Source organism: Orcinus orca, chromosome X (genome assembly GCF_937001465.1).
Source record: "Orcinus orca chromosome X, mOrcOrc1.1, whole genome shotgun sequence".
Classification (NCBI taxonomy): Eukaryota; Metazoa; Chordata; class Mammalia; order Artiodactyla; family Delphinidae; genus Orcinus; species Orcinus orca.
The window spans coordinates 17110182-17137782 of NC_064580.1; the positions used below are offsets into that span (position 1 = coordinate 17110182).

The 27601-nt window shown below is 45.3% G+C and overlaps 1 protein-coding gene across 9 annotated transcripts in view; it reads right to left on the reverse strand.

Annotated features, from left to right (window-relative positions):
- SH3KBP1 (SH3 domain containing kinase binding protein 1) overlaps window positions 1-27601 on the reverse strand; it is a 343640-nt gene that overhangs the window by 293262 nt on the left and 22777 nt on the right. For 7 of the 9 annotated variants that reach the window (XM_004283056.3, XM_033411495.2, XM_049704754.1 and 4 more), the window contains one exon: window positions 1715-1872. The exons of 1 other annotated variant lie outside the window; for it this stretch is intronic. In XM_004283056.3, the coding sequence (XP_004283104.1) occupies window positions 1715-1872 (158 nt within the window). Of the gene's footprint in view, window positions 1-1714; window positions 1873-27601 lie in introns of those variants that run through there. One more of the 9 variants, XM_033411500.2, reaches the window with a different exon arrangement.

The window sequence follows — 27601 nt, forward strand, 5'->3', positions numbered from 1 at the left end:
CGAATGGAGCGGGCTGGATAGAGGTCCTGGCGGTGAAGCACATCACCCCGCCCTGGTCACAGTGACGAGCTCCTGTTCCCCGGTGCTCCCGGGGCTCTTCCCGCGTTGCCCTCCCTGCCCTGGCCTCCACAAACGCTTATGGTGCCCCGGCCCTGAGCAAAGGCCAACCTCGAGGTTTCAGAGGCTGTGGATTTGTGGTTTGGAATAAGCCAACAGGACACATTAAAGGCTTCCAAAGCGGGGCCCACCTTCTAAACTGGAGTTGGAGTCCCTTCTCCTTCCCACGGTCCTCCCCTCTCACTCCTTCCTCCTTCATCTTCACTGAAAGCTTTGCCTCTTTTATCCAGAAAAGTCCCCCTTCCAACCCAGAATTTGGCTGAACTTCAAGGATGGTCCTTGTCCCCAAATTGGGGATTTTGTTTGGAAGGGCAAAAGGATTCACCCTCATTTACACATCAGTAGACTCAACCCAAGGGGACCCAGATGTGAGACTTTCCTCCTCTTAAAATGGGAGAGAGAGGGCTGCCAGGTTCAACTGTAGTCCAAGAAAAAATGTCTATCCTCCCACGACCGTTCACAGAAAGCAAGGTTTATCAGCATGTAACCCACAAAACTCTCCCCAGCTTTCTGCACACCAAGAAGAAAGGACAAGGAAAAAGTTAGCAGGATCCTCTGAGGCAAGATCCTGAAGAAAGATGAAACTGGCTTTCTATTTGTTCTAGACTGGGGGCGGGGTACCGGTAGAGGGCCCAGGGGGTGAAGCCTGGAGCATATCACTGTTCTTCCTCAACAACCCCCTTCCATAAAACCCTCCCACGTAGCCCACACGGCTCTTTAAGGGGGGCACCTGCTTCTCTGGGCCCAGCGTCCCCTACACCACCTGCCCCCTATGGCCCCAGGTCTCAGGCATGGTCTGGTGCCACCGGAACTACAGCAGGGGCCCCGGGGATTCCTGCACACAGCTCTCCCCACCAAGAACAGGCCCATCTGGCCCAGCGCTGGGCAGGAAGGATACAGTCCAGGGACTTTTTAGACCCACTTGGTATTTCCCTCTGGGATCAGCCTGCAGGTGATTTCCCGCCCCCCCCCCCCTTTTTTTAACCTAATTCCCACTATTATTTACAACTGTGTGGTATGAAATTTCTTAACACGACTGAGTTACATTTTTTGTAATTAACCCTTCTGCAAAGAGCATAATTTTCAAAACCTTACTGAAAAAACAGATTTTACTCAATGCTTCATGGCCATGAAGGGGAAAAAGAAAATAATACTGCTCCTATCAAGAAAGCAATATGATACAAAGCTAGAAACATGGCATAATTGGAATTCTGCATTTAGTTTGACTGCTACTTGATTTAAGTGGTCAAAACTGAGTTTCACCTCCATTTTGAATGGAATGGTAAAGGGCAAGAGTCTTTGAAACTATCAAAGCATAAAAAAAGTCCACAAATAAAACAATTTGACAAGCGTGACATTTTTCCGGCATTTTCTAAGTGATACACAGTTTGGAAAGAGAACATTCCGGGCCTTAAGAAAGTGATTTCAAAACAAGTATCCCCCGATATGAAGGGCAAAGCTATACGTGCTCCTCTTGACAGCATACAAGAGGTCAAGCTCTTAAAGAGTCCCATGAAATTCCTCCTCAAGTGCCGCCACAGCTTTGGGCAGTAGAACCCACACAGGAGACAGGAAAAGGGTTTCGCTTTGTACTCACTCTTACAAAGTTGTCAGGGAACAAACCTCTCCTGCCATTGATCTGTCCCTCCCACCAGCCTCCATCCTCCTTCCTGATGTTGGTGATGATCTCACCCACGGTGATCGTCAGCTCATCGTCGTGCTGGGCCTGGTAGTCAAACTCCACTATGGCCTCCACTGGAAGGAACAGGGACCAAACAAAAACAAGAACAAAACAAAACAGCACTTTAGATCAGATGTTGGAGAAGTCCAAAGCCCAGCAGCCCTGGAAGGCCAGGAAAGTCATATTCAAGGGGCTTCCCCTCTACCAATACTTAAAATAACAGGGCCACACACGGTTGCCCGACTTCGGTTAACCTGAGGCCTGTAGCACAGAAACCACAAAGTGCTGGTCTGCGGTCAGGCACAGGCAGAGTGGCCTACAGGTCTCAGGGCCAGCAGGGGCTTCAGAGGGGAAACCACACAATGACAGAAGGCCAACAACACTTGTGCACCACCCCGCCCCCAGACGGAGTCCAGCAACATTTCCCCAAGTGCAGAGGTGGCAGATAACTACAGGTGCAGGTTCGGCTCTCAGATGCCCTCTCCTTCACCAAGACTACGTGATGCTAACCTCTCTGGGCCTCAGTTGTGCAAAATGTGGGTGATGATCATTCCCACCCTCCAGAGATAATGCCCGCCTCTCAGCAACAACTCGTGTGAACACAGCCGATAACAGAGGGCCCCGCCAGCCCAACCAACAACTCAGACCGCTCACATCTGCGGGCACAACTGCCTTCACAACAGATGGCTTCTTAGGCAGCAATACCATTTTAAACTGTTCTCCCAATCCACGGTGATTTTGTATACTTGGTAATAGGTGGAGGCAACAGATGAGGCAGACGGGTCTTCTGGTACCGATGCAAATTAGCAGAGCCAACCAATCCAGAGGCTGGTTAGTTTATCTATACATGGGTTAAACAACTCATGTGTCTTTGGGCCTCGCCTCATGCCCACCTCAGTCAATCTCCTGTCCTTTTCCTTTTGTATTTGCAGCTTAATATGAATGAATGGATGGACAGACGGACGGATGGACAAAGGGAGAATGAATAAATACAAGGGTAGTGAAAATTAGGTGTAACCCCAAGCAGCGAATTAGCAACTTAGAAATTACAGTAAAAGAATGGAAGTGGAAAAGATAAGTGAGCTCTATAAAGAACACATACGCAAAAATGAACTCGAAATGGATCATACGCCTGAGTGTAAGAGCTAAAACTGCAACATTTTTGTAAGAAAGCATACGAGAAAATCTTAGTGATCTTGGGTTCGGCAAAGATTTCTCCAATGGGGCTTTGGTGGCACAGTGGTTAAGAATCTGCCTGCCAATGCAGGCGACACGGGTTTGAGCCCTGGTCTGGGAAGATCCCACATGCCACGGAGCAACTAAGCCCGTGCGCCACAACTACTGGGTCTGCACTCTAGAGCTCGCATACCACAACTACTGAGCCCACGTGCTGCAACTACTGAAGCCTGCGTGCCTAGAGCCCGCGCTCCGCAACAAGAGAAGCCGCCACAATGAGAAGCCCACGCACCGCAATGAAGAGTAGCCCCGGCTCGCCGCAACCAGAGAAAGCCCGCATGCAGCAATGAAGACCCAACACAGCCAAACATAAAAAATAAATAAATGTATATATAAAAAAAGATTTCTCCAACAGGAGACAAAGAAAGCACAAGTGACTTTTACAAATTCAATATATTGGGGTAGGTTTTCCAGGAAGAAGGTTGGTAGGTGAGGGGCTCCTTGTCAAATGCACTTTGCATATCCATTAGGGATACACTCTCAAAGTGTTTCCAGATCAAACGGCCCCGCCCACCCAGACTGGTGTGCTCACCTTGTCCACTTATAATGTCAGCTAACCCAGACAGTTCATAAGCAACTCAAAGCAGAATTTGCTTTCCGAGATTAGTTTTGCATTCCAAAATTAGCTGGCTGACTCTGCTGTCAGAAATCTGCCCAGGCTGAAGTTGAGTTGTGAACCATTTTCATCACTTATCAACAGAAAGGAGAAGCATAAGAGCATAAACAAGGCAACCTTTTCAGATTTCTCCTGGTTCCTGACAAGTACAAAGGCAGAAACACTCCAATTTTCTTGTATCATATTCTCACCCCAGCAGGTAAAATGAGTCATCATAACAATCAGAACCAGGTCGATTAAAAAGCAGCTTTCTTCAAATTACCTAGACATGGATCTATTGAAGCTTTGCTATCGGAATGGAGATTACAGTAACCACTGTTTATGTGCCAGACACTTTTCCTGCATTATCTCACTTAATCCTCACAGTATTATGATGCCCACCTTCCCAATTAAAGAACCTGAAGCTTAGCAAAGCAGTTAAGCTTATTTTCTGAGCCAGTGCCCTCCAAACTGGGATGCACTCACTTCAGGAATTAGTGGACAAGATGAAAAAAAAAAAAAAAGAAAACATCTATTCATTTTGTTTTCATTTTAAAAAGAGAAACATTCAACTTCTCTAACGCTCCAGTTGCAGAATGACACCAGCTCCTTCATCCAGCCTCTAGGTCATGCAGTCAGGGGTGCTCGGAGGGCATGGAGCGGCCTGAGGGACAGCTGTGCCCCTAGACAAGGGCGGCTGCCAGGGCCAGCTTTCAGCTCCATGGGGTACCCTGCAGTTCTGGGAGGCCTCTTGGTAGAGCCTCTTTATGACTATTACCCCTTTTAACTAAAATCACCCTCACTAAATGGATGAGAGACTTGAGAAGATTTGGGTAAAGAAAGTAGGGGTTGTAGATAATACTCAACACACGACCAAGTCAACAAGAAAATGGTGGAGCTGCCACTTCAGCCCCTGGGTGGGAACTCTTTGTCAGCCATGTTGGGGGGTGAACACGAGGACAAGCCAATCAGCACAAAACACTCTGAGTTATCAAGATAATTTGTAATATGGGTTTTCTCCCACCCTTGATATAGGTGTTTAAGTTATCTAATTATAATATGGAACTATTGGGTTTAGCAAGATATTCAAAACTATGTACCTGAGCCATGAAGACAAATGTCCATTTTTCACCAATGTCTAAAACCACATAATAGTCAATCTTATGTTTTCCGTAAGTTCATTAAACCTAATAATAAATATTTAGAAGCTTCTTTTGGGTTTTCTTAATCAACTAGTACAGCAATATATTACATGATCTATAAATAAATATATGTATGGAGATAGTCATTTTTTTAAATAACAGGTATTATTTTTTTTTTTAACAAGAAAAGGCTTGGAATACTGACCTAGGCTCCCCAAGGCTGCTCCTATCTTAGTACTTAGAGATGAAAGCTCATAGCTTTTCTGATGGGGACAGAAAATCGCCCTAAGTGGAGTTGGGGGGAAGCAGCACATGGGGCCTGCCTGAAGGAGCCGGGGGAGGAATCTGGTCAAGGGTCCATCTCGGCGCTGAACTTAAACCCTGTGTACTTTGGGGAACTCAGAACCCCATCCACTTCCAGCACACAACCTTGCTTCTCCTTTCCTCAACAGCAAGTCTCATTTTCTGCATTCTACACGTGGGCTCTATCAAGGTAAAGCTGGACGAGGGCAAAGGAATCTGCTTCAGGAAGATAGGTCCTAAGAAATAAACAGCTGCTGCCTGTTGTTGAAAACTGGAGAGAAGCACATCCTGGGTTTGCTTCCGTCTCCCTCTTATGAGGAGTCCAAGAACACAGCTTAACTGATGGCTGCTAGAAGTAAGGCTGGGGATTAGGGACTGGGGACTCAGGGATATATAAAGCATAACTGCATAGTTTTCGAGTCTTCCCAATATACTATTGAGCTGGTCTTTCCTGATCTACCCTTCCTTTAAACTCCTGGACACTTCATCACATGCACGCAGCCTAGCTCCTTCCTGGCTCATCCAGCCCCCAAGCCTCCCTGGGCCCTGGTATCGAGGCAATTCCACACTGTGGTGGCTGCATGTGTGTCTCGCCCTCCCAGTGACCCTCTAAATGGCTTCTGGGTACAGATCTCCCTTAGTTCTGTCAGGGATGCCCTACGAGCATCCCTGACATACAGTAGGTACTCAACAAAGCCTTGAGAAGCTGACGGTTCAGCTTGCATTTGCATTTTATAATGGCAGATAGTTCTCTCTGCCCAACAAAGATGCTACTAAAATGCCAAGTGTCAATCACATTTTTGCAAATTGAGTCAGATCTTCAGTGCACTAAGGGAGCTTGCTATTTAAAGGATCCTGCAGTTAATTCTTTTGTAACATGAATAATCACTTCCTGCTTTACCTTTCCTGTCAAGAAGAATTTTTACATATCAGGTTTCTCTAAGAGAAGGAAACCTATGTATGGCTTTATTAAGAGCTCACAAAACATGAGACTATGTCTCTCCTACCCCTTCTAAGGGCTCTTCCTGTGTCCCTTGTAAGCCTTTGAAAGATTTAGAACTTTGCTGTCCACTAAAGTGTCACCTGCCACACGTGGCTGTTGAATACTTGAAGTCTGGCTCGTCCAAATTGAGACATACTGTAAGATACACAGCAAGTTGCAAAGACTTATGAGGGAAACAAAAGAATGTAAAATATCTCATTAATTTTTAGATTGATTGTATGTTGAAATGATCCTATTTTAGATATGCTGGGTGAAATTCCTCAATTTCATTTCAAGCATTATTCAAATTAATTTCACTTGTTTCTTCTCCCTTTCTGAATGTGGCTACTAAAACATTCAAAATCACTTCTGCGGCCCGTATTACGTTTCTATTTTACAGAGATGCTTGAGGAGAATACTTGGCAGACAGGAGCTCTAGACCTCACACGGCACCAACACAGTCAAAATATTCACAAGGGCCCATGAGAAAGTGTGTGGCCCCAAAACCCATCTCCTTGCCTTCAGGAAGCTGCAGGTAGCTGCAGCAAGGATAAAACCCGACCTACAATTTTTTTAACAGTACCCTTTGGGAAACTACCTCTGGGCATGAGCACAAAATTAAAACATTAAGCTAAATAAAATATAACAGAGGTGTAATTAGGCCAACAGTAAACAAAATCCCATATTTAAAGACACCATAAATTACAAAACTTAAGGAAGTCTCCCTGTCAGAAAATACCACCCTCCAGCTGCCTGCCTCCACAAGTCGGCTCCAGCTACCATGGCTGCAAAAGCCAAAGCTACAGTTAACCCGAGGGCACAGAGAGATAGAGGCAGAGCCAGAGGAGATAAGAGATCTGCCTCGAAATGCAAAATGCTTCAACCTCCCCATCTCCGCCTTCAAACCTGCTGGGATGTCTCCTCCCCACAAAGATGAAATGGGTGGTTTTAACCGTGGTTGGCTAAGCCAGCTGCCAAGCAGCTTCTCACGGGGGCAAACTTCTCACAGTGGCGGTGGCGTTTCAGAGGCCCCGCTCTGTCTCTGTGACCGGCCCCTCCCCACCTCTGTGCACTGAACTTGATCTCTCCCGGGAGCTCACCACAATGCGTGAGCGTGAGCGTTCACTGCGGCTCATTCCAATCAGACTATGAGCTCTTGCTGGGAAAAGCCCTTCTCTTTTTCAGGATTCCACCTCCCTTGGCCAGCATCAAGTTTTATTCCAGCCCTCTGATTGAAGAGAGCAGATACAATCAAGAAGTAATTTTTCTTTTTTTCTTTCGGGGTAGATTTTTTTTTTAAATTGGAGTATAGTTGCTTAACAATGTGGTGTTATTTTCTGCTGTACAGCAAAAAGTGAATCAGCTATACGGATACATGTAATTTTTCACCAAGAAAGATTTCACCAAAAAAGATCACAACTGCTGGTCATTAGAGATAGAAAGCACATGAGTTATCATCTTGTCAAACCCTTTTCTTAACTATACAGATGAGGAACTGAGGCCTGGAAGGTTCCATGACTGAGGCTCACAGAGCTAAATAATGGCAGCATCAAGACTAGGACTAAGCTCTCCCATCTTACAGTCCAGGTGAGAGAAGGGAAAATCTAAAGCAAAAAGGAAGGAAAACTGACACCATGAGGTCCAGACTTCCACACCGTTGGCCTTTTTTCCTTCTTTCTTTCACCCATAGCATAGTTTGCAGGATACCCGGAAAAAATTACACCAGTCAGGAACCTATGTTCAAATCTACAGAAACAGAAAACAGATGAGTGGTTGCCTAGGGCTGGCGTGGGAACGGGGCCTGACTGCAAATGGCTACGAGATGTCTTTGGGGGCGACGGAAACGTTCTAAAATTAAATTCTGGTGAGAGTTTCACAATGCTATAAATTTATTAAAATCATTGAACTGTACACTTAAAACGGGCAGAATTTTATACCTCAATATAGCTTTTAAAAATACAGAGTTTGTGTAATGCATATTTTGGAATTTATGATTGTAAAGATTCATGCATCGAGGTGGCTGCCTGTGTCTGTGTCCCAGGAAGAAACCATTCCCCACTCGGGGAGGGGAAGCCGTTTGGGGGACTTTCCCCTCCCTGATGAGATACAGTCTGATGGGACTGTCCATCAACATGCCCTGCCCTCTACCAGCACAGGACTCAACTATGTCGCACAGCAGCAGCTGTGACAAAGACTGGAACCGGCTGTGGCAAATCCCCCAGCAGGGCCCCCAGATGAGGCAGTGATCCCCGGGGCTGCCTGGGTGCCATCTTTCCCAGACCTGATCCTCCAGCTTTTCCTTCCACCCTGTAAACCAGCCCGTAGCCTTCCAGTAAATCCTCTTCCCTATTTTAGTTAAAGGGGAGTTGGTTTCTGTTGCTTACGGCCAGAGAACCCTAATGGATACACTCAAGCATCAACTTTTTTTTTTTTTTAATTTTTTGGCCTTGCTGGCAGCATGTGGGATCTTAGTTCCCCGACCAGGGATCGAACCCATTCCCCCTGCAGTGGAAGCACGGCATCTTAACCACTGGACCACCAGGGAAGTCCAAGCATCGACTTTTTAAAAAACCAGACTCTTCCCAACACGAGTCTGCACGAAGCCCAGTTCTCACCACCTCATGCTTTCTCGGTAGTGTCAGGGCTAAGGGTTTGGGGACCTGAACTTCCCAGGTGAGGACCACAGGCGCTGCAGGGCTTTCAAGTCCAACAAAGCTGACCTTGACACCAGCCATGTTTTCCTTTGGTGTCTTCACAAACACACCACTAAGGGGCACCAGGCCAACAAGGGGTCATTCCTAAGGCCTGAAACTTAAAAACTGAGTGTTAGCTCCCCCGAGGAAGCCAGGCTCAGAACGCAGACCTCAGTGAACAAAGAGCCACTGGGCCTGAACTCTCTCCCTGGGTAGGAGGCAGCAAACCGTTGTCTATAGCGGGCCAGGAGCAGCTCCCAGAACTGGGCATCAGCAGGGAAGTGGGAAAGAGAGAAATCAAGACGAGAAAGGAGAAACCCAGCTGTGAGAGACAAACGAAGGCCCACCACCGGCTGCCACAGCCAGCACTAAGGCCACTCCTGTCACACTGCTTTCTAGAACAGCCCAAGGAACCCAGGCCTCCCAGCCCATCTCCCCCCCTCTTGTCATCTCTAAGTGTCTTTACAGAGGATGTGAGATAGAAGAGAAAGAGCACAGGCTTTGGAGCCTGGGAGGCCCGGGACTGAATTCCAGCTGAGACATTCACTAGCTGTGTGACATGAACCTGGATACCTTGCTTGAGTTCACTTCCTTTGTGCTTAAAATTGGGAGATGATCTATCCACTGGGTAGCTGCAAGGAGAAGGGACGATGCCTGTAACCTCCTGTACACAGAAGCTGCTCCACGAACGACAGCCACTAGTCCCACCGGCCCTTATCATGCTGTGCTGTGACGGTTTCCCTGTGCCCGTCCTCCCTGTCTGCCCCCTGGAATGGGAGCCCTTAAAGGGCATATCTGAGTGTCCCCATCCCTCGCCTGGCACAAAGTAGGTGCTCGGTAAATGTTGGTGACTGAGTACATGTCCGGAGAAAGTGTGACCCCCCAAAACAGAGCTTATCACTCAGCACAATGAAATGCAGTTGCCACTGGGAGCCTAGTTGTTTGGCTGGAAGGCTAGACAAGGTCCAAGATCGGGATGACCAGACAGCCACAGAACAAGTATGGCACACTGGGCCAAGCCTATTGAGTGCTACTGGGATCAGCCTCAACTCCATCCCCACCTCTGCCATGACCGGACCACTGCCCCTGACAGCAGAAGGGCACTGGATGAAAGCTGAGAACGGGATGCAGGGCCAGGGCTGGGCCGGGCTGCCCCGCTCCCTCAATGGGGAAGCGTTTCACAAAGCCGGGGGTTAAGTCCCTCACAGCCTGCTCTAGGAAGCCTACACTCACCAGGGCCTCACCCAAGGAGCTAAGAACAATGAGTTATTAAACACTTCCCGACTAAAATTAACCCTTGCACACCTCATGCACAGCTCTCTTAAGAGCATGCATTAGACAGACTGGATGAGGATAAGTTAGCCAGAAAAAGACTCTTCAAATGAAAAAGGAAACAGAGAAAGCGTGCAGACGGTTGTGCAGGTTAAAAAACAAAAGTGAAGGTCTTCCCTGGTGGCGCAGTGGTTGAGAGTCTGCCTGCCGATGCAGGGGACACGGGTTCGTGCCCCGGTCCGGGAAGATTCCACATGCCACGGAGCGGCTGGGCCCGTGAGCCATGGCTGCTGAGCCTGCGCGTCCGGAGCCTGTGCTCCGCAACGGGAGAGGCCACAACAGTGAGAAGCCCGCGTACCGCAAAAAAAAAAAAAAAAAAGTGAAGACTAAAGACAATTGATTAGAGTTAGATAACCCTGTACAAAGAAGGACTCTGCATAACAGTCATGGAGGGGAAAATAAACTGCCTCTTAGAAAACCAATTTTGTAAAAAGTCAGTTAAATCAAAATGGTTTAGCCACTTAAAGAAAACAGAACCTTTTTTTAAGCAAAAGAGAGAAAGCACATGAATGTTGCTTTCTATAAATATTTAACAGTTTTAAGTAATAAAATGGCTTGAGGATAAGTAGAGATGCTATTTTTTTCCCCTGACTTTATAATGATAGCCTGGTTCTCAGACTCAAAGGGTATCCAAAGATAGGTGCCTGATTCCAGAGTGATCCCCTATTTTCCCCAGTGAGAAGATCCAAAAGATTTGGGGCCAACCAAACTTTAAAAGAGAAGATGAAACAGTCAAATGTCTGCTTGTACTATGTATTAATTTAATTAGAGATTATGTAAAATAAAATACTCAGAAAGTATTGCTTTTGGGACTTCCCTGGTGGCGCAGTGGTTAAGAATCTGCCTGCCAATGCAGGGGACACAGGTTCAATCCCTGGTCCGGGAAGATCCCACATGCTGCAGAGCAACTAAGCCCGTGCGCCACAACTACTGAGCCTGTGCTCTAGAGCCTGCGAGCCACAACTACTGAGCCCAAGTGCCACAACTACTGAGCCCGTGCGCTACAACTACTGAAGCCAGGGGCCCTAGAGCCCACGTGCCACAACTATTGAGACCACATGCCACAACTACTGAAGCCGGAGCACTCTAGGGCCCCTGTACCGCAACTACTGAAGCCCGCGCACCTAGAGCCCGTGCTCCGCAACAAGAGAAGCCACGACAATGAGAAACCCATGCGCCGCAACTAGAGAAAGCCCGTGCGCAGCAACAAAGACCTAATGTAGCCCCCCCCAAAAAAACAGAAAATACTGCTTTTCCCCCAACACCCCCTCTTTTCAGGAACCAATTTTATTCAACAGACACTACATGGATTGTTGAAACACAATTATGGATAAGGTATCTAAAAGGTTTGCTTGAACTTCTTTATTAAAAATTAATTTATATTAATTTATAGAGCCCTATAGTGCAAGATCCTTTGTAAGAACTGTAAAAGAATACATGATGGGGGCGGATGGGAAACCGGCTTCAGAGTTGGACACGTGTGAAAGAAAAAAGGCAAAAGCCTTTCCGTTGATTTCAGTGTAGCTAAGCTGAATCAGCTTTAAGAGGCAAGAATGTTTAGAAGAGTGGAGAACAAGGTCAAAAGGAGGGAAGTGAAGAGGATTCCAGAGAAAAACATGGTCAGTCTGCCCGGGGGTGGGGGGCGCGGGTTGGGGGCGAGGGCTGAGTCACCGCCTGGCCTTCTGTTAACAAGAAATGTACTGTCTGGTAAGGGAGAAAGTAGACAGAGAGGTGACAGGAAACCACAGCGAACCTTTGCTGCCGAGTTAGTGCCCCTCTTCAGGCTTCGTTTATACCCCAGGTATAATAATCCTGCTAAACTGTGAGCCCCTGGAAGGCAGAAGGGAAGTGTAAAGCTGAAGCAGTGGGTCTCCTAAAAGAAAAGTCGCACTGCCCAACATATCTTCCTCCTTCAGGTGCTGAGCTGACTGGCCCCATCACTCACTCAAGAAATGTTTGTTGTTGGGTGGGGAGAAATTTACCAGGGTATTTTGACAAGAAGCTGAGAATCCAAGAAGATGGGATCTGAGACAAAGGCACAGGGCTGAGAGCAGAACATAACAGCAAAACAGCAGCTCTTCAAAGCAGTCTAGACTTCCAAACTGTCAGAAGCATAACTACTTTGAACTCCCCAACAGCCAAGTGGGAGATAACACCTAGAGCATTTGCAACACCATAATGTGTAGGTTATTTGGGCTGGCACATTTCATGGTTTCATACATGATGTTATACAGTAATTGTGAATCTTTCCACACTATAACCACCAACAGTTTCCAAGTCTTTTTGATTGGCATGTTTAATAGTAGGACAACAATTTGAATTGAAAGTTTTCAGTCAAGTATCCACTTCAAGAACATTCGTAATCAACTAAATTATACTTTGTCACGATACCAGAAAACCACTAAGTATGCATCGTAGATTAACAAAAAATGGAAGTAAAGTTAAAACCCAACATTTTTCTTTCCTTTGAAGGTTATAATTTAAAGTTGGACAAACAGAAAAAAATACTTAAATAAACTGGACTGAGGCTTAAAATTTTGGAAACCTTTTCCAAAACTGAAACATGAGGTTAATAAAAATAAAGAAAACTAAAAGGATCAACATCCCCAAATCAATAGACCTCTAGGATGATCTGAGTAGATCAATGTGTATTTTTTTCAGAAATAATTACATTGTCTCTAAATATTATTTTTCATTTTTTAAAAAAAGCCAGGTAGCCTTGGAGAAATGGCTGATTCCAGGTCTGGGCAGGAAAGGTGACAAGCCTGAAATGTTTTGGCATACAAACACCTTGTCAAAAACAAGAAACATCTTGTCAAAGCAAGGAAGCCATCAAAGACTAACAGAGTCATGTCAAAAGGATTCAGAACTGAATGAGAAAAGGCTCCCACTTGCCGCAAATGGGACAATATGACTATCAGTAAGAATAACTGCAGTGGATTGAAACACATCAAATAGGTTCCATGTCTCAAACTGATACATGTTAATGTGAATCTATGTTGCAGAGTGATTTTTTTTTTTTAAATCAAGGCTAGGGAATCGACTCCCTGTTCTGAAAAGTGGTAAATTCAGGGAAAGAACCAAACGTTTATCCTGCTTTTTCCATATGAATTCAGGATAAACCGAATTGTTGATGAGAAGAAACTTCTCTTTACAGGAGTATTCTGGCCAGTAAGTGAAGAACGAATGAGAGAATTAGACAATCGACATTTCACAATATCTAATGTAATCAAGGACATGGGCAATGGTCACTAACGGCTGCTAACATTACAAAAAAGGAGACAGCCAGGCTTCGAGAGCCTCATTAGGGAAGTACGCACCATTCCCATACCGCGCACTTGCCAACGAACCAAACCTAAGTCAGATCAACCTCTGGATTTACTGCCAGTTTATAGGGAGGACAGGGGTCCAGGAAGATGTTCAATGGCTCCTGAAAGTACAGTCAACCAAATCCAGACTGTAGGAGACTCCACAAGCAAACACGACTTAGTTTCTTCAACAACAACAACAAAATTGCAAAGGAAAAAGAAAAGAAACGGGAGAACCTAGATTAAAAGAGACTCAGAGACGAGCAACCAATTAGAAAGTTCAGACCTTCCAAATCCAGATTCAAATAAATGCCTTTTGAAATATTTTAACTATGTGTAATAATTGGACATTTGAACTGGCTGCTTGATGATAAGGAAACATTGTTAGTTGCTGTAAGTATAAAAGTGATACTGTGATTCTGGTTTTGAAAAGAGTCCTTATCTTTAAGAAATACATGCTGAGGTTTCACTGGTGGTGCACTGGTTGAGAGTCCACCTGCCGATGCAGAGGACACGGGTTCGTGCCCCGGTCCGGGAAGATCCCACATGCCGTGGAGCGGCTGGGTCTGTGAGCCATGGCTGCTGAGCCTGCGCGTCTGGAGCCTGTGCTCCGCAATGGGAGAGGCCATAACAGTGAGAGGCCCGCGTACCACAAAAAAAAAAAAAAAAAAAAAAGAAATACATGCTGAAACACTTCTGGATTGTTAAAATGCTCTAAATGTGCAAGGAGAAGAATAACGTTCTACACTGAACCTAAAAGATGAAGAGAAAAATCTTAATGCTGGTGTAACCTGAGCTGGTGCAATCAGTAGTTTCACAAGTGATTCAGCTAACCATGTTATACACAGCAATGCACCTGAAAAGGAAGATGGGGTTTATAAAGGCAACAAGACATTAAAAGTGTGTGTGTGTGTGCGTGTGCGTGTGCGTGTGCGTGTGCGTGTGTGTACCTGAATTTGTTATTAAGGGCACTAAGCATCTACAGATATTTTTAAATAAACAAATGACCCAAAAGTATTTTTCCTTTTTAGTGCTACAGTTTATTCTCTGTGAATAATTATAAAATATACCTCCAGTAACCAAAACTGTGATTCTCTCCCTGCAAGGCATGCTTTGTAAGAGAAATCCTGAGGCACCTGGGATGTAAACTGTTTACTTTGGAGGGTGTACAATGCTTAATCCTAATTCCTTTGTTACGATATACTTTCAACTACTTAATACAATAAGCAACAAGCACCATCAAAAGTGTGTTTTAAGACTTGTGGTTGCCAAGGGGGAGGGGGTGAGGGAGAGGGATGCACTGGGAGTTTGGGGTTGGTAGATGCAAACTATTACATTTAGCATGGATAAGCAACAAGGTCCTACTGTGTAGCACAGGAAACTATATTCAATATCTTCTGATAAACCATAATGGAAAAGAATATTAAAAAAAGAATGTATATATGTGTATAACTGAGTCACTTTGCTATACAGCAGAGATTGCTACAACACTGTAAATCAACTATACTTCAATAAAAAAAATAATAAATTTTTTTTAAAGTGTGTTCACAGAAAACTGTAAGACACTGATGAAAGAAATTAAAGATGATACAAACAGATGGAGAGATATACCATGTTCTTGGATTGGAAGAATCAATATTGTGAAAATGACTATACTACCCAAAGCAATCTACAGATTCAATGCAATCCCTATCAAACTACCAATGGCATTTTTCACAGAACTAGAACAAAAATTTCACAATTTGTATGGAAACACAAAAGACCCCAAATAGCCAAAGCAATCTTGAGAAAGAAAAACAGAGCTGAAGGAATCAGGCTCCCTGACTTCAGACTATACTACAAAGCTACAGTAATCAAGACAGTATGGTACTGGTCACCTTATTTTTTGATAAAGGAGGCAAGAATATACAATGGAGAATACAGTCTCTTCAATAAGTGGTGCTGGGAAAACTGGACAGCTACATGTAAGAGAATGAAATTAGAACACTCCCTAGCACCATACACAAAAATAAACTCAAAATGGATTAAAGACCTAAATGTAAGGTCAGACACTATAAAACTCTTAGAGGAAAACACAGGCAGAACACTCTATGGCATACATCACAGCAAGATCCTTTTTGACCCACCTCCTAGAGAAATGGAAATAAAAACAAAAATAAACAAATGGGACCTAATGAAACTTAAAAGCTTTTGCACAGCAAAGGAAAACATAAACAAGACGAAAAGACACCCCTCAGAATGGGAGAAAATATTTGCAAATGAAGCAACTGACAAAGGACTAATCTCCAAAATATACAGGCAGCTCATGCAGCTCAATATCAAAAAAAAAAAAACCCAATCCAAAAATGGGCAGATCTAAATAGACATTTCTCCAAAGAAGATATAGATTGCCAACAAACATGTGAAAGAATGCTCAACATCACTAATCGTCAGAGAAATGCAAATCAAAACTACAATGAGGTATCACCTCACACCAGTCAGAATGGCCATCATCAAAAAATCTACAAACAATAAATGCTGGAGAGGGTGTAGAGAAAAGGGAACCTTCCTACACTGTTGGTGGGAATGTAAATTGATACAGCTACTATGGAGAACAGTATGGAGGTTCCTTAAAAATAGAACTACCATATGACCCAGCAATCCCACTACTGGACATATACCCTGAGAAAACCATGATTCAAAAAGAATCATGTACCACAATGGTCATTGCAGCACTATTTACAATAGCTGTAAGTATTAAATAACACTATTTCCAATAGGACATGGAAGCAACCTAAGTGTCCATCGACAGATGAATGGATAAAGATGTGTCACATATATATAATGGAATATTACTCAGCCATAAAAAGAAACGAAACTGGGTTATTTGTAGTGAGGTGGATGGACCTAGAGTCTGTCCTACAGAGTGAAGTAAGTCAGAAAGAGAAAAACAAATACCGTATGCTAACACATATATATGGAATCTAAGAAAAAAAAATGGTCATGAAGAACCTAGGGGCAACATGGGAATAAAGACACAGACCTACTAGAGAATGGACTTGAGGATATGGGGAGGGGGAAGGGTAAGCTATGACAAAGTGAGAGAGTGGCATGGACATATATACACTACCAAATGTAAAATAGCTAGCTAGTGGGAAGCAGCCACATAGCGCAGGGAGATCAGCTCGGTGCTTGGTGACCACCTAGTGGGGTGGGATAGGGAGGGTGGGAGAGAGGGCGACGCAAGAGGGAAGAGATGGAAACATATGTATATGTATAACTGATTCACTTTGTTATAAAGGAGAAACTAACACACCATTGTAGAGCAATTATACTCTAATAAAGATGTTAAAAAAATAAAATAGATAAATTTAAAAAAATTTTTTAATAAAATAAAATGGCTACACAAAAAGTCACCAATTTTGATGTCTTTTTTTAAATGCACGCTGATATGACAGCTGTCACATACAACCTAAAAAACTGTTTCGAATGAAGTTAAAGACAACTAAGTGCTACTAGAGCCATGTTATGGAAAAAACTGAACAAACCTTTTGGCCAGCCCAATACGTACCACATTTTCTTTACCCATTCATCCATCGATGGACATGTAAGTCGTTTCCTTGGCTATTGTGAATAATGATGCAATGAACATTGGGGTGCAAATATCTCTTTGAGATAATGATTTCATTTCTTTCTGATACCTACCCAGCAGTAGGATCGCTGGATTATATGATAATTCTATTTTTCATCTTTTGAGGAACCCCTCCCATACTGTTTTCCATAGTGGTTATACCAATTTACATACTGATTTTGGGTTTCTTGAGTTGGTTTTGTATAAGGAAGGCTGTGGTTTTGGTTGTTTAGGTGTAAAAGTGATATCGTGATTATGGTTTTTGACAGAGTCCTCATCTTTAAGAAATGTGCTGAAACATGGCAGAAATGTGGTAGGTCACCTGCCTAGCCCTCGACGACTCACTCTCTCTGCGAGCTGGCCCTCGTCTGGCGGGGGCAGGCCTCAATAGGCATCTCTGCCTGTCCCTTGCTGGTACTACCCACGCCCCTGCTGGCCCTGGCCTCACCCAGCCCTACTGAATCAGAAGCTGCAGTGTAACGAGATCCCCAGGGGACTGACACACACAGTGTCATTTGAGAAGTGCTGGTCTATACCACATGAACTCCTTACCCAGGGGTCAGAATCACCTGTGCAGCCTCCCCCACCTCTGCTCTCAGCCTGCCTGGGCCACATCAGAATTGGGGGGGGGGGAGCACATCTAGTTTGAAGATGGTCCCTCAGGTGACTCCACACCTCCACCACTCTCCTAAACCCCTTTTTAGGAAGGAGGAACATAAGTCTACATTGAATGGCAGGGTCAGGGGATGCTGGCAGACCCTGGGCCTGATGATTTCTGAGGCATCTTTCATGGCTACGAGACTACAGGTCCGCAGAAGTACCAATAACAACACAGCAGCGAGCAGGATCATTAATGCCGGGCAGACCACCCTTCTTCAGCATTCATGGGGGGAAATTCACTTCATTCTCACTTCAAATGAAACAAACAAATCCAGACGCTCAACCAGTCCCTCTCCCTGAAAGAAATGGAATCCCAAGTCCTTATCACAGATTTAATCACACTGGATTGCCACCTGTGCCACCTCAGTGAAAGCTACAGGAGGGCAGAGAGCACAACTGCTGTGTTTGCCCCTACAGACCCAGTGCTGCCCTAACACCTGGCATATAGTAGGAATATAATAAATAATTGCTGAATGAAAATATATTCTTAATTTCGTGGTGCCAGTTGCCTTTATCCTCATCACATCATTTAACTATAACAACCACTCTGTGGAAGATTATATTTTCCAAGATGGCTGCAGCAGACTTTCCCATCCCTCATGCTCTTCTAGGATGTGACTCCAGCCATCAACAAGGGAAATCTCATCTCGCTCCCTGGGCCTATGAATTTGGGCAGGCTTGTGAGCACTCTGACCAGGAGAGTGCAGGGAAGTGATGCTGTGTGACTTCTGAGGCTGGGTGAAAGAAGGCTAATATGCAATTTCCAACCCACTTGCTGGAATACCCCAAAGACAGCCATGTTGTAAGAAAGCCCACTCACACTGAGGGTCTACACGTAGGCATTCACCACTGAGTTGCTGAATCATCCCAGCCCAGGCCAACATGGAAGTGTCAGAGGCTTCAGATGATTCCAGCTTTCCCGCTATCAAGTCACCCCCTGTCTTCAAGTCTTTCCAGCTGAGGCCTCAGACGCTGTGGAGCTAAGACAAGCCATCCCCACCATGCCTTGTCCAAATTCTTTTTTTTTTAATTTATTTATTTTAATTTTGGCTGCGTTGGGTCTTTGTTGCTATGCGTGGGCTTTTCTCTAGTTGCAGTGAGTGGGGGCTACTCTTCGTTGCAGTGCGCGGGCTTCTCATTGCGGTGGCTTCTCTTGTTGTGGAACACGGGCTCTAGGCACGTGGGCTTCAGTAGCTGTGGCTCGCGGGCTCTAGAAGTGCAGGCTCGGTAGTTGTGGCACACGGGCTTAGTTGCTCCGCGGCATGCGGGATCTTCCCGGACCAGGACTCAAACCCATGCCCCCTGCACTGGCAGGTGGATTCTTAACCACTGCGCCACCAGGGAAGTCCTGTCCAAATTCTTGACCCACAAAATCCATGAGCATAATAAAATGGCTGTTTGAAGGTGCTGAGTTTGGAATAATTTGTCACACAGCAGTAGTAACTGACACACACTCTATGACGTGTCTATTGTGGTTCCAAATTTATGAAGAATCTGGTTCCCAGAGAGATCAGATAACCTGTTCAAGGGTAGGGAGCTGATATCCAAGCTACAGCCAGTCTGAATTCAAAGCCTGTCTTCTTGCCCCTGTTCCTGCTCATATTTCTTCAGTCAGTGAAGATTTTCTGAGATGTAAGCTCCAGACACTGTGGCTGCACAGATAATAACATGAAGACACCAAAGGGCACACATGAATGCAGGTAGTATGCCCAAATGTGAAACCAGGCCAGATTAGGCCAGCCTGCCCACATAAATCCTTAGCTGACATTTTCCTGGACAGAACAGCTCTTTGATCCAGTACGTATTTATTGAGAGTCTGGGGGGAAAGGGGCACTGGGCTGGACAACATGAATATGAGTCAGGGACCCAACACGGGAAAGAAGTGAGGAAAGAAGTGAGGAAAGAAGGATGAAAAAAGAAGGAAGGCTATTTCCTTCTCTGACATTAGATAAAAGAGGATAAAGGGGGATACGTGTTCCAACAGCAATAATAAAGACATAAAGATGAAGGTACATGAGGAAGCTGACACCTTCCCTCACATAGGAATCAAGGTCATCTGTTGGTGACAGTCAGGTGTGAGAAGAGAATCTGAGGAGCTTGAGAAAACAGTCTGTAGAATAAGCTCAGTGCAAAACGCACATGGAATTTTCTTTTGCATAGTGTGTGTGTGTGTGTGTGTGTGTGTGTGTGTGTGTGTGTGTGCGTGTGTGTGTTAATTTACAGAAGAAAACAAAGGAGTGGATGAGAGGTCAATGGAAGCATTGGTGGGTGGCTGTGAGGACCCAGCAGAATGGGCAACAGCCCCTTGCCCCACCCCTGCCACCTCTCCAGAGCCCACGACAGGGCCAGAGACAAGCATGGCATGGGCGCCCTGGGGCTTGCCCAGGGAGGAGAGAAAGGATTCAGGGTTGAGCTTAGTGGCCTCCAGTTACTGATCTAGGGGGAGTGGGGGAGCTCGATGCCGACCAGCTGCCAAGATGGCAGGATACAGGCTGGGAGGGGGTGGTCACGGAGTAGGGGAGATGGTGGCAGCTGGAAAGGTTATGATAACCCACCAGCTGCATAGGGCTGGGGATCCAGAGGCTGAAAGCACACACCCTGTGAGGACGTGTGCAGGGAGTTTTACAGACCCAGACAAAATGGCAGACAGTACTGAAGCTCTAAAGGAAAGCAAGAGACAAGGAAGTAGCCAAGGATGGGTGTGTCCTCCTTCTTCCTTCTCCCCTCCCAACCTCTTCCATCTACACAACATTCCTTTCCAGAATTCCCGTCTCAAAAGACTCTCCAGAACATTGTCACCATGGAATGGGAGACGCCTGTCCATACAAGTCTCCTAGTGTTAGCGGCCTTTGGGGGATCTCAAGGTTAAACCTCTCTTAGAAATGACAGCTATTTCTCCAACACACCTAGAAGTAGCACTACATGAAACAAATAAGCCTCCATGAATGCTAACATCCCCTTGGGGTCAACCACATCACAGGTCTGAAATCAGTATCTATTGTGTAAGTGAATGTTGTCTTTGAAAGAAAGTACACGTTTGGGGAAACTCAAAGGCCACCACCACGTGGTACAGGTGTGACACAGACAAGCCTCCAAGCCCAACCCCAACTGGACAGTACTGCTCCCTGTCACCCCACCTACTCTTCTCCAGAGGGCATGGTGTATATTCTCACCCACGAACCTTGCTTCTTATTCCTCGCATCCCAAAGCGCCCTCCATTTTCATGGCTTGAGGTCAACTTCAAGCCCCATCTTGGGACACCCACCACTATATTCTCAGACTTACTAACTACAGCTTTAACTACCTAAATCACTTCTAACTATCAGACACTGCCTTGAACATCTTTTGAAATACTGTCTTAGACTGGGGGGTTGGTAAGCTTTCTCTTGAAGAGTGAGATAGTAAATATTTTAGGCTTTGTGGGCCATATATGGTGTTCCAACTACTCAGCTGTGTCATTACAGCAAGAAAGCAGCCTTGAACAACACGGAAATGAACTGGCATGGCTGTGTTCCAATAAAACCCTATTTACAAAAATAATCAGCAGGCCAGACTTCACCTGTAGGTTATAGTTTGCCGACCCCTGTCTTAGACTGTTATTTTAATTCATCTCATAAATTGTATGTCGTGCCACCCCAAAACAGATTTAAGTTCCTATAAAGGAAGGGAGCCGGTATTAAATATTTTCATTTACACTTACCCCTACCTGGCAACAGTGCTACACACAGAAGGAACAGACACATTTTCTGAAATAGCCTTTGAGTATATGTTGAATGATGGGCCACATATCACAACTGGACTCCTCATTTGGCATTTAAGTGTGTACACTGATGGCACAAGTATTCATTTCTAAGTACTAATTTAAACTGTGTGCCATAAAGTATTTTTTCTAACGGTCAGCTCTTATGTCCGATTTGTTTTTTCTAGTCGTTCCTACAGATGGCTTAATACCCTCATTCTACCAGTGACTTATCAAACTGGCACATTCCACGAGTTATTTGACATCAGAGGCAGGACTTCAGCAGGCTCTCCACAGATGTCCACTTCGGCACTCAGAGTTCCCCCCATCATTCCATGGGAACATGGAGAGAGAAAGATTTGCACAGGTAAAAGGGAAGCTTTCGGGGAGGGGAGGAAAGGAGATGAAATCTATTGCCGCTGTTCCCCACAGAAGCAAACATGAAATAATTACGTGTAACCAAAATAAAATTAACTTCACAGTGGGTTAGTGACAGTTCCTGTCAGATGCTTCTAGCTTACTTCTAAATCAATAACTGAGAACAGAGAGAAAAGAAAGTAAACATGAAGAATTTCAAATACACAATCAACTACATTGCCCCCCTCAAAAAATCCTGCTTTTGAATATGTTAAGGTAGATCCCAGAGCTAAAAAATAATTATGCTCTTTCAGAATGAAACGATAAACAGGTCCCAGAAAGCCCGAGACTTCGCTTCTTGGCGAGAGTGACTTCACACCCATACAGTCCTCACTTCCTTTTATCACCTCAAACGAAGGCCAGAGCAGCACAGGCAACGCTCATCAGCTTAGTGAAAAGTTCATCCAATAACTGACTCAACTCCAAACTCTTCCTCCCTAGCCTTCACTGCCTCTTGAGAAGTCCAGGTGCATCGATGGCTGCTCGTTTCACCCTCCTTCCAAAGCCTTCTGACCTGGGGCATGGGGGTGTGTGTGTGGGGGGGGGTGGAGCACGGTGAAAGTGACAGTGCTACCCACGGGGCAAGGTGGGTTCTGGCCTTGATACAAGCTCAAGAGACCGCAGGATCCGCAAGCCCGGGAAGGGACCAGAGGTTTGGGAGCAGAGGGGAGATACAACCATACACACGGGTTCTTGGAAGATACCTGTGGCAGGAGCGGGACCCACGGGCAGAGGCTGCAGGTGGCAGAGAAAGCAGTTAGACGGCCAAGCAAGAAGGGGGATGAGGACCAGAGCTGAGGCTGGGGAATCTCTACAGACACAGGGTGCTTGATTAAGAGGCATTCCTGGGATTAAAAAAAAAAAAAACTACACAAACAAGGACCTACTGTAGAGCACAGGGAACTATACTCAATTACTCAGTATTTTATAATAACCTATAAGGGAAAAGAATCTGAAAAAGAATATGAATATATACATACACACACACACACATATGTATATATACATACATATATCTGAATCACTGTGCTGTATACCTGAAACTAACACCACATTGTAAATCAACTATACTTCATTTTTTTAAAAAAGGGAAAGGAAATGTTCATAATACTTTATTGCATTCAAGAGGAGCTTAAAAATCTATTTTAAAAAAAAGTCTACAGGGACTTCCACAGTGGCACAGTGGTTAAGAATCCGCCTGCCAATGCAGGGGACAAGGGTTCGAGCCCTGTCCAGGGAGATCCCACATGCTGCGGAGCAACTAAGCCCGTGCGCCACAACTACTGAGCCTGTGCTCTAGAGCCTGCGAGCCACAACTACTGAGCCCGCGAGCCACAACTACTGAAGCCCACGCACCTAGAACCCGTGCTCTGCAACAAGGGAAGCCACCACAATCAGAAGCCCACACACCACAACGAAAAGTAGCCCCCGCTCACCGCAACTAGAGAAAGCCCATGCGCAGCAATGAAGACCCAACGCAGCCAAAAATAAATAAATAAATTTTTTTAAAAAGTCTACAGAAACAAATGGCATTCTAAGAAATGTGAGTGAAAGTTAAAACAGTCCTATTTAAAGATAAAATGACATCTTTCCTACACACCAATACCAAACTTCCCGAATTCTACCTTTGCAACTGTAATAAATTCCTTTTAAAAAAGGGGTGGGGGAGGGAAGATGCTTCCTAGATAATCTGAAACAAAGAATCAAAGGCCAGAAAAATAAATCAGAGTCACAGAGCTAAAGGAAAATTATAAAGTTCAGACCTCGCTTCAAAAAAAAAAAGTCTCTAAAGAGGCAGACTTCACTCCAAAGCTTTTCTCATTCAAGATCAAAAGTTCTCAGTGATTTCTTAGGTATTCCATCATCACATCCTAACACATTCCACATAGGTTGTGGCAGGTCCCAAGAATTCATGCAATAAAGCAAAAATATATTGAATAATTATGATCGGAATAAATACAGTTAAAATGTGAAGAGCCAGGAAAAGTTAAGGTATCAGTAGGTATGATATATGACAACGTATAGAGACCTACCGCTTGGTCAAGCCAATTTGGCTTTGAGTTTCCTAAGAGCCAAATCAAAAAGGGAAACATGATCAATTACATGGTTTACAGTGTTCATGGGGTGGGGGTGGCAGACCCATAGAAAAAGGAAAACAAACTGGCACAAAGAACTTCACATGTGGGCCTTCATATAGCACTGTGTTTTCAAGCCAAGGGCAATCACAATAGGCTTTTTTTTTTAATGGAACAGTACTGAATCAAAAATATCAGAGTACATTTCACGTAGCAGAAGTAAATGTTTTCTGTGAGATGAGTATTTCAATCGTAACTAAGGATGAGTGTGTGCACCAGGTTGCAATGTAAAATACATTTCTTACTGGGAGACATGGTCACAAAAATCTGAAAAAGAGCAAGAGGAGATAGTAAGTGGACTTAATTTCCAGCCCGGCCCACGCCTGTTCCCTCCTGCCTGGCTCCGGGTGGTAAGGAATGAACCGCCCCTACTGCACCGCATCATGGTCCTGACCCATCCTCCACCGGTCCTTCCCCTCGGCCTTTGACTCTGTCCAGTGGTCCTGCTTGGAACCTTCTAGACCTTCCCCCAGTGGCGGCACCTTTGGGCAAGTAGGACAGTCTGGCTCCCTCTCTCCTGCTGGCCCCTCAGCCTTCTGGCATCCATCTCTGAATACCCCTCCCTCTCACTGCCCCGCCCCACCCCAATCTCTCTTTCTTCTGTGGAAGCCTTCATCCCACAGGGCATGATGGGAGAAACAGAAGAGTAACTTTTCCTGCCAGCTCCAGCCTGTATCTTTCTCAGTTTCTCCACATTCCTTTTGAAAATGTGAACCAATTACTTATACACCCATGTTTATAGCAGCAGTATTCACAACACCCAAAGGTGGAAGCAAGTGTCCATGAACAGATGAATGGATGAGCAAAATGTAGTCTCTCCACACAAAGGAATGAAGTTCTGACACGTGCTACAACATGAATGACCCTTGAGGACATTAGGTAAGTGAAAGAAGCCAATGACAAATGGACAAATACTATATGATTCCACTTATATGAGGTACCTAGAACAGGCAAAATCACAGAGACAGAAAGTAGGAGAGAGGTTATCAGGGGCTGGGGGGAGGGGTAATGGAGAATAACTGCTTAATTAGTTTGTGTTTGGGATGATGAAAAAGTTCTGGAAATAGAGAATGGTGATGGTGTCACAACATCATGGATGTACTTGATGCCACTGGAGTGTATGGTTGAAATGGTAACCATTATGTCATAGATGACCTCTATTTTGCCACCATAAAAAAATACATGACCTCAGTCCAATCATGAGAAAATCCAATGTGAGGGACGTTCAACCAAAGTGTCAAGGTCATGAGAGACAAGGGAAGACTGAGGGACTGTCAACAGATCACAGGACACGAAGGAGAAATAACAACTGAGTGCAAGACGGGACCCTGAGTAGGATCCTAGAACCAAAAAAGGACATTAGTGGAAAACTGGTGAAATTAAATAAAATCCTTAGTAGGGAGTATTACACCAATGTTGATTTCCTGGTTCTGATACCAGTACTATGATCATGTTAAGAGGTTAACATTAGGGGAAGCTGAGTGAGGGATCTATGGAAACTCTCTATACTATTTTTGTATCTTTTCCTTAAGTCTAAAGGGAAATTAAAAGTAAAAAACAATTTTTTAAATCAATCTATCCTTTAAAAGAAATAAATAGTGTAACATACAGATGTACAGTCATTAATCCTTACCCTGGAGGTGGTCAGTTCCTATGTGAAGAACCCAAATCAGAAAAGAACACTCCAAGGATGGGGGGATGGGTGGGCAGCATTTGAAAGACTAAGCAGAGTCCATCTGCATGGGAGTTGGTCAATTAGCATAATGGAACCGAGCAATTATCTCCCTGTTCTCTGGATGGAGTGAAACATTGTGCTGGCATCTCCACCTTAGTAAGAACCACGTAGAATATTCTAAGAAGACCAGCAGTCCACCCAATTCACGGGGGAGGGGGCCAGGACTCCGTCAGGGCGCATGGTCGGCCATGAAAGGAGGGCCCTGTCCCCCCACAGGGGGCTGATGGAATCCTCCCACTGGAGCACCATCACATCTGCCTTGACTGTCTCTCGCTTGGCCAGAGAGCTCGAGCCTAAGGAACAGGAGGAAGGCTCTCCCCGTGCCTGCCTGCTAACAAGTGGCTGCGTGAGTGGCCCAAACTGGTCTGAGACTTGCTCTCCCTGTCACATACCTCCCAGTCGTGGGACTGTGGGAAAGAACGCACAAAGCTCCCATCAACTGTTTCCCAAAATAATCTGACAATTCTTCAAACGTCAAACCAGTTTAGGTCAGTTCACAACAGATCATTTCTTAGGATTCCTGAGAACACATTTGCCGCTCTGTGAGCATGCGCCAGGCCGGGTCTACACTCTCCAAAGCGGAGCCCTCCTGGGACGGGGTCTCGAGCTGGGCTGCTGCTCCCTCCAGAGAGCACCGTTTGGGCAGTGACAAGCCTCCCCTGGGCCACCAAGTGTCCACACCGAACCCCTCGGGCTTGTTGGGGCTGGAGTGTACTGGATGCCCAAAACGTGACCCAGGTCTCCAAGTTGACTCAACAGTGAAATCAATCGCAAAGCACACGACAAAAAAGCCTAAGCTTTTGTTTTCTTTGGGGCCAGATGTAATCAACCCCATCTTCTATTTTCTTCCTCCCAAGGGGCAAATTTGTTCTGTCATTTCCTGTCCCCGTCCCCCTGCTTCCTCATTCCTCTCTTGCCGCTCTGCCCATGCTGTTCCCAGCCATCCCGAATCCCTGCTCTCCTTCAACGCCACCCCAGACCCCAGCAGCCCTGGGAGGGGAGCCCTCGGTGACAGACCCAGCTGGGATCATCAAAACTCCAGGAGGGGCCTACAAAGAAACAAGGTGTCTGACAAACTTCACAGTCTGCCAGGCTGAGGGAAACCTTCTCAACTTCCTCAAATTCTGCAAAGATGGAAGCTGTCTCCCACGCAGACTGCCACCTAAACGACTGCCCCTTTGGCCCTACCTGACATGGAGATCAAGAAAAACAATGTCCCCAGTGTGGTCGGCAGAGCAGTGCCCACCCTCCCCCAGATGCTCACATCGTTATCCCCAGAACCTGTGAATACATGGCAAAGGGACATTAAAGTTGCAGATGGAATTAAGGTTGCCAATCAGCTGACCTTAAAATAGAGTCATTAGCCTGGATTAACCAGGTAGACCTAACGTAATCCTGAAGCTCCTTAGAAATCTAAGTTGGGGGCAAAGAAAGGGTGAGAGTGATGCAGTGTGAGAGGGACAGGACCCACTGCTGCAGGCTTTGAAGATGGAGGAAGGGGGCCATGAGCCAAGGAAGACGAGCAGCCTCTAGATGCTGGAAAAGGCAAGGGAATGACATTTTCCCTAGAGTTCCCAGAAAGGAGCTGGAAACACATTGATTTTAGTCCAGGGAGAGCCACATCAGACTCCTGACCTACAGAACAGTAAGACAATAAATTTGGGTAGTTTTAAGCCAGTGATTTTGTGGAAATTTATTATGGCAGCAATAGGAAATGAAGACAACTGGTTATCAAATGTCATAATAGTAGCTTGTTTCAGACCTAATGAATATGTGATTCTTACCTAAGTAAACCTGTCTATGCAAAGTCCACAGCACTTCTAGTTGCCTCTCTTGAAGGTCTGGCTCCATGCCACTGGCTGCCATTGGCCTCCATTCTCTTAGGCCTTCCCTCCAAATAAACCAGTGCCCGGGGA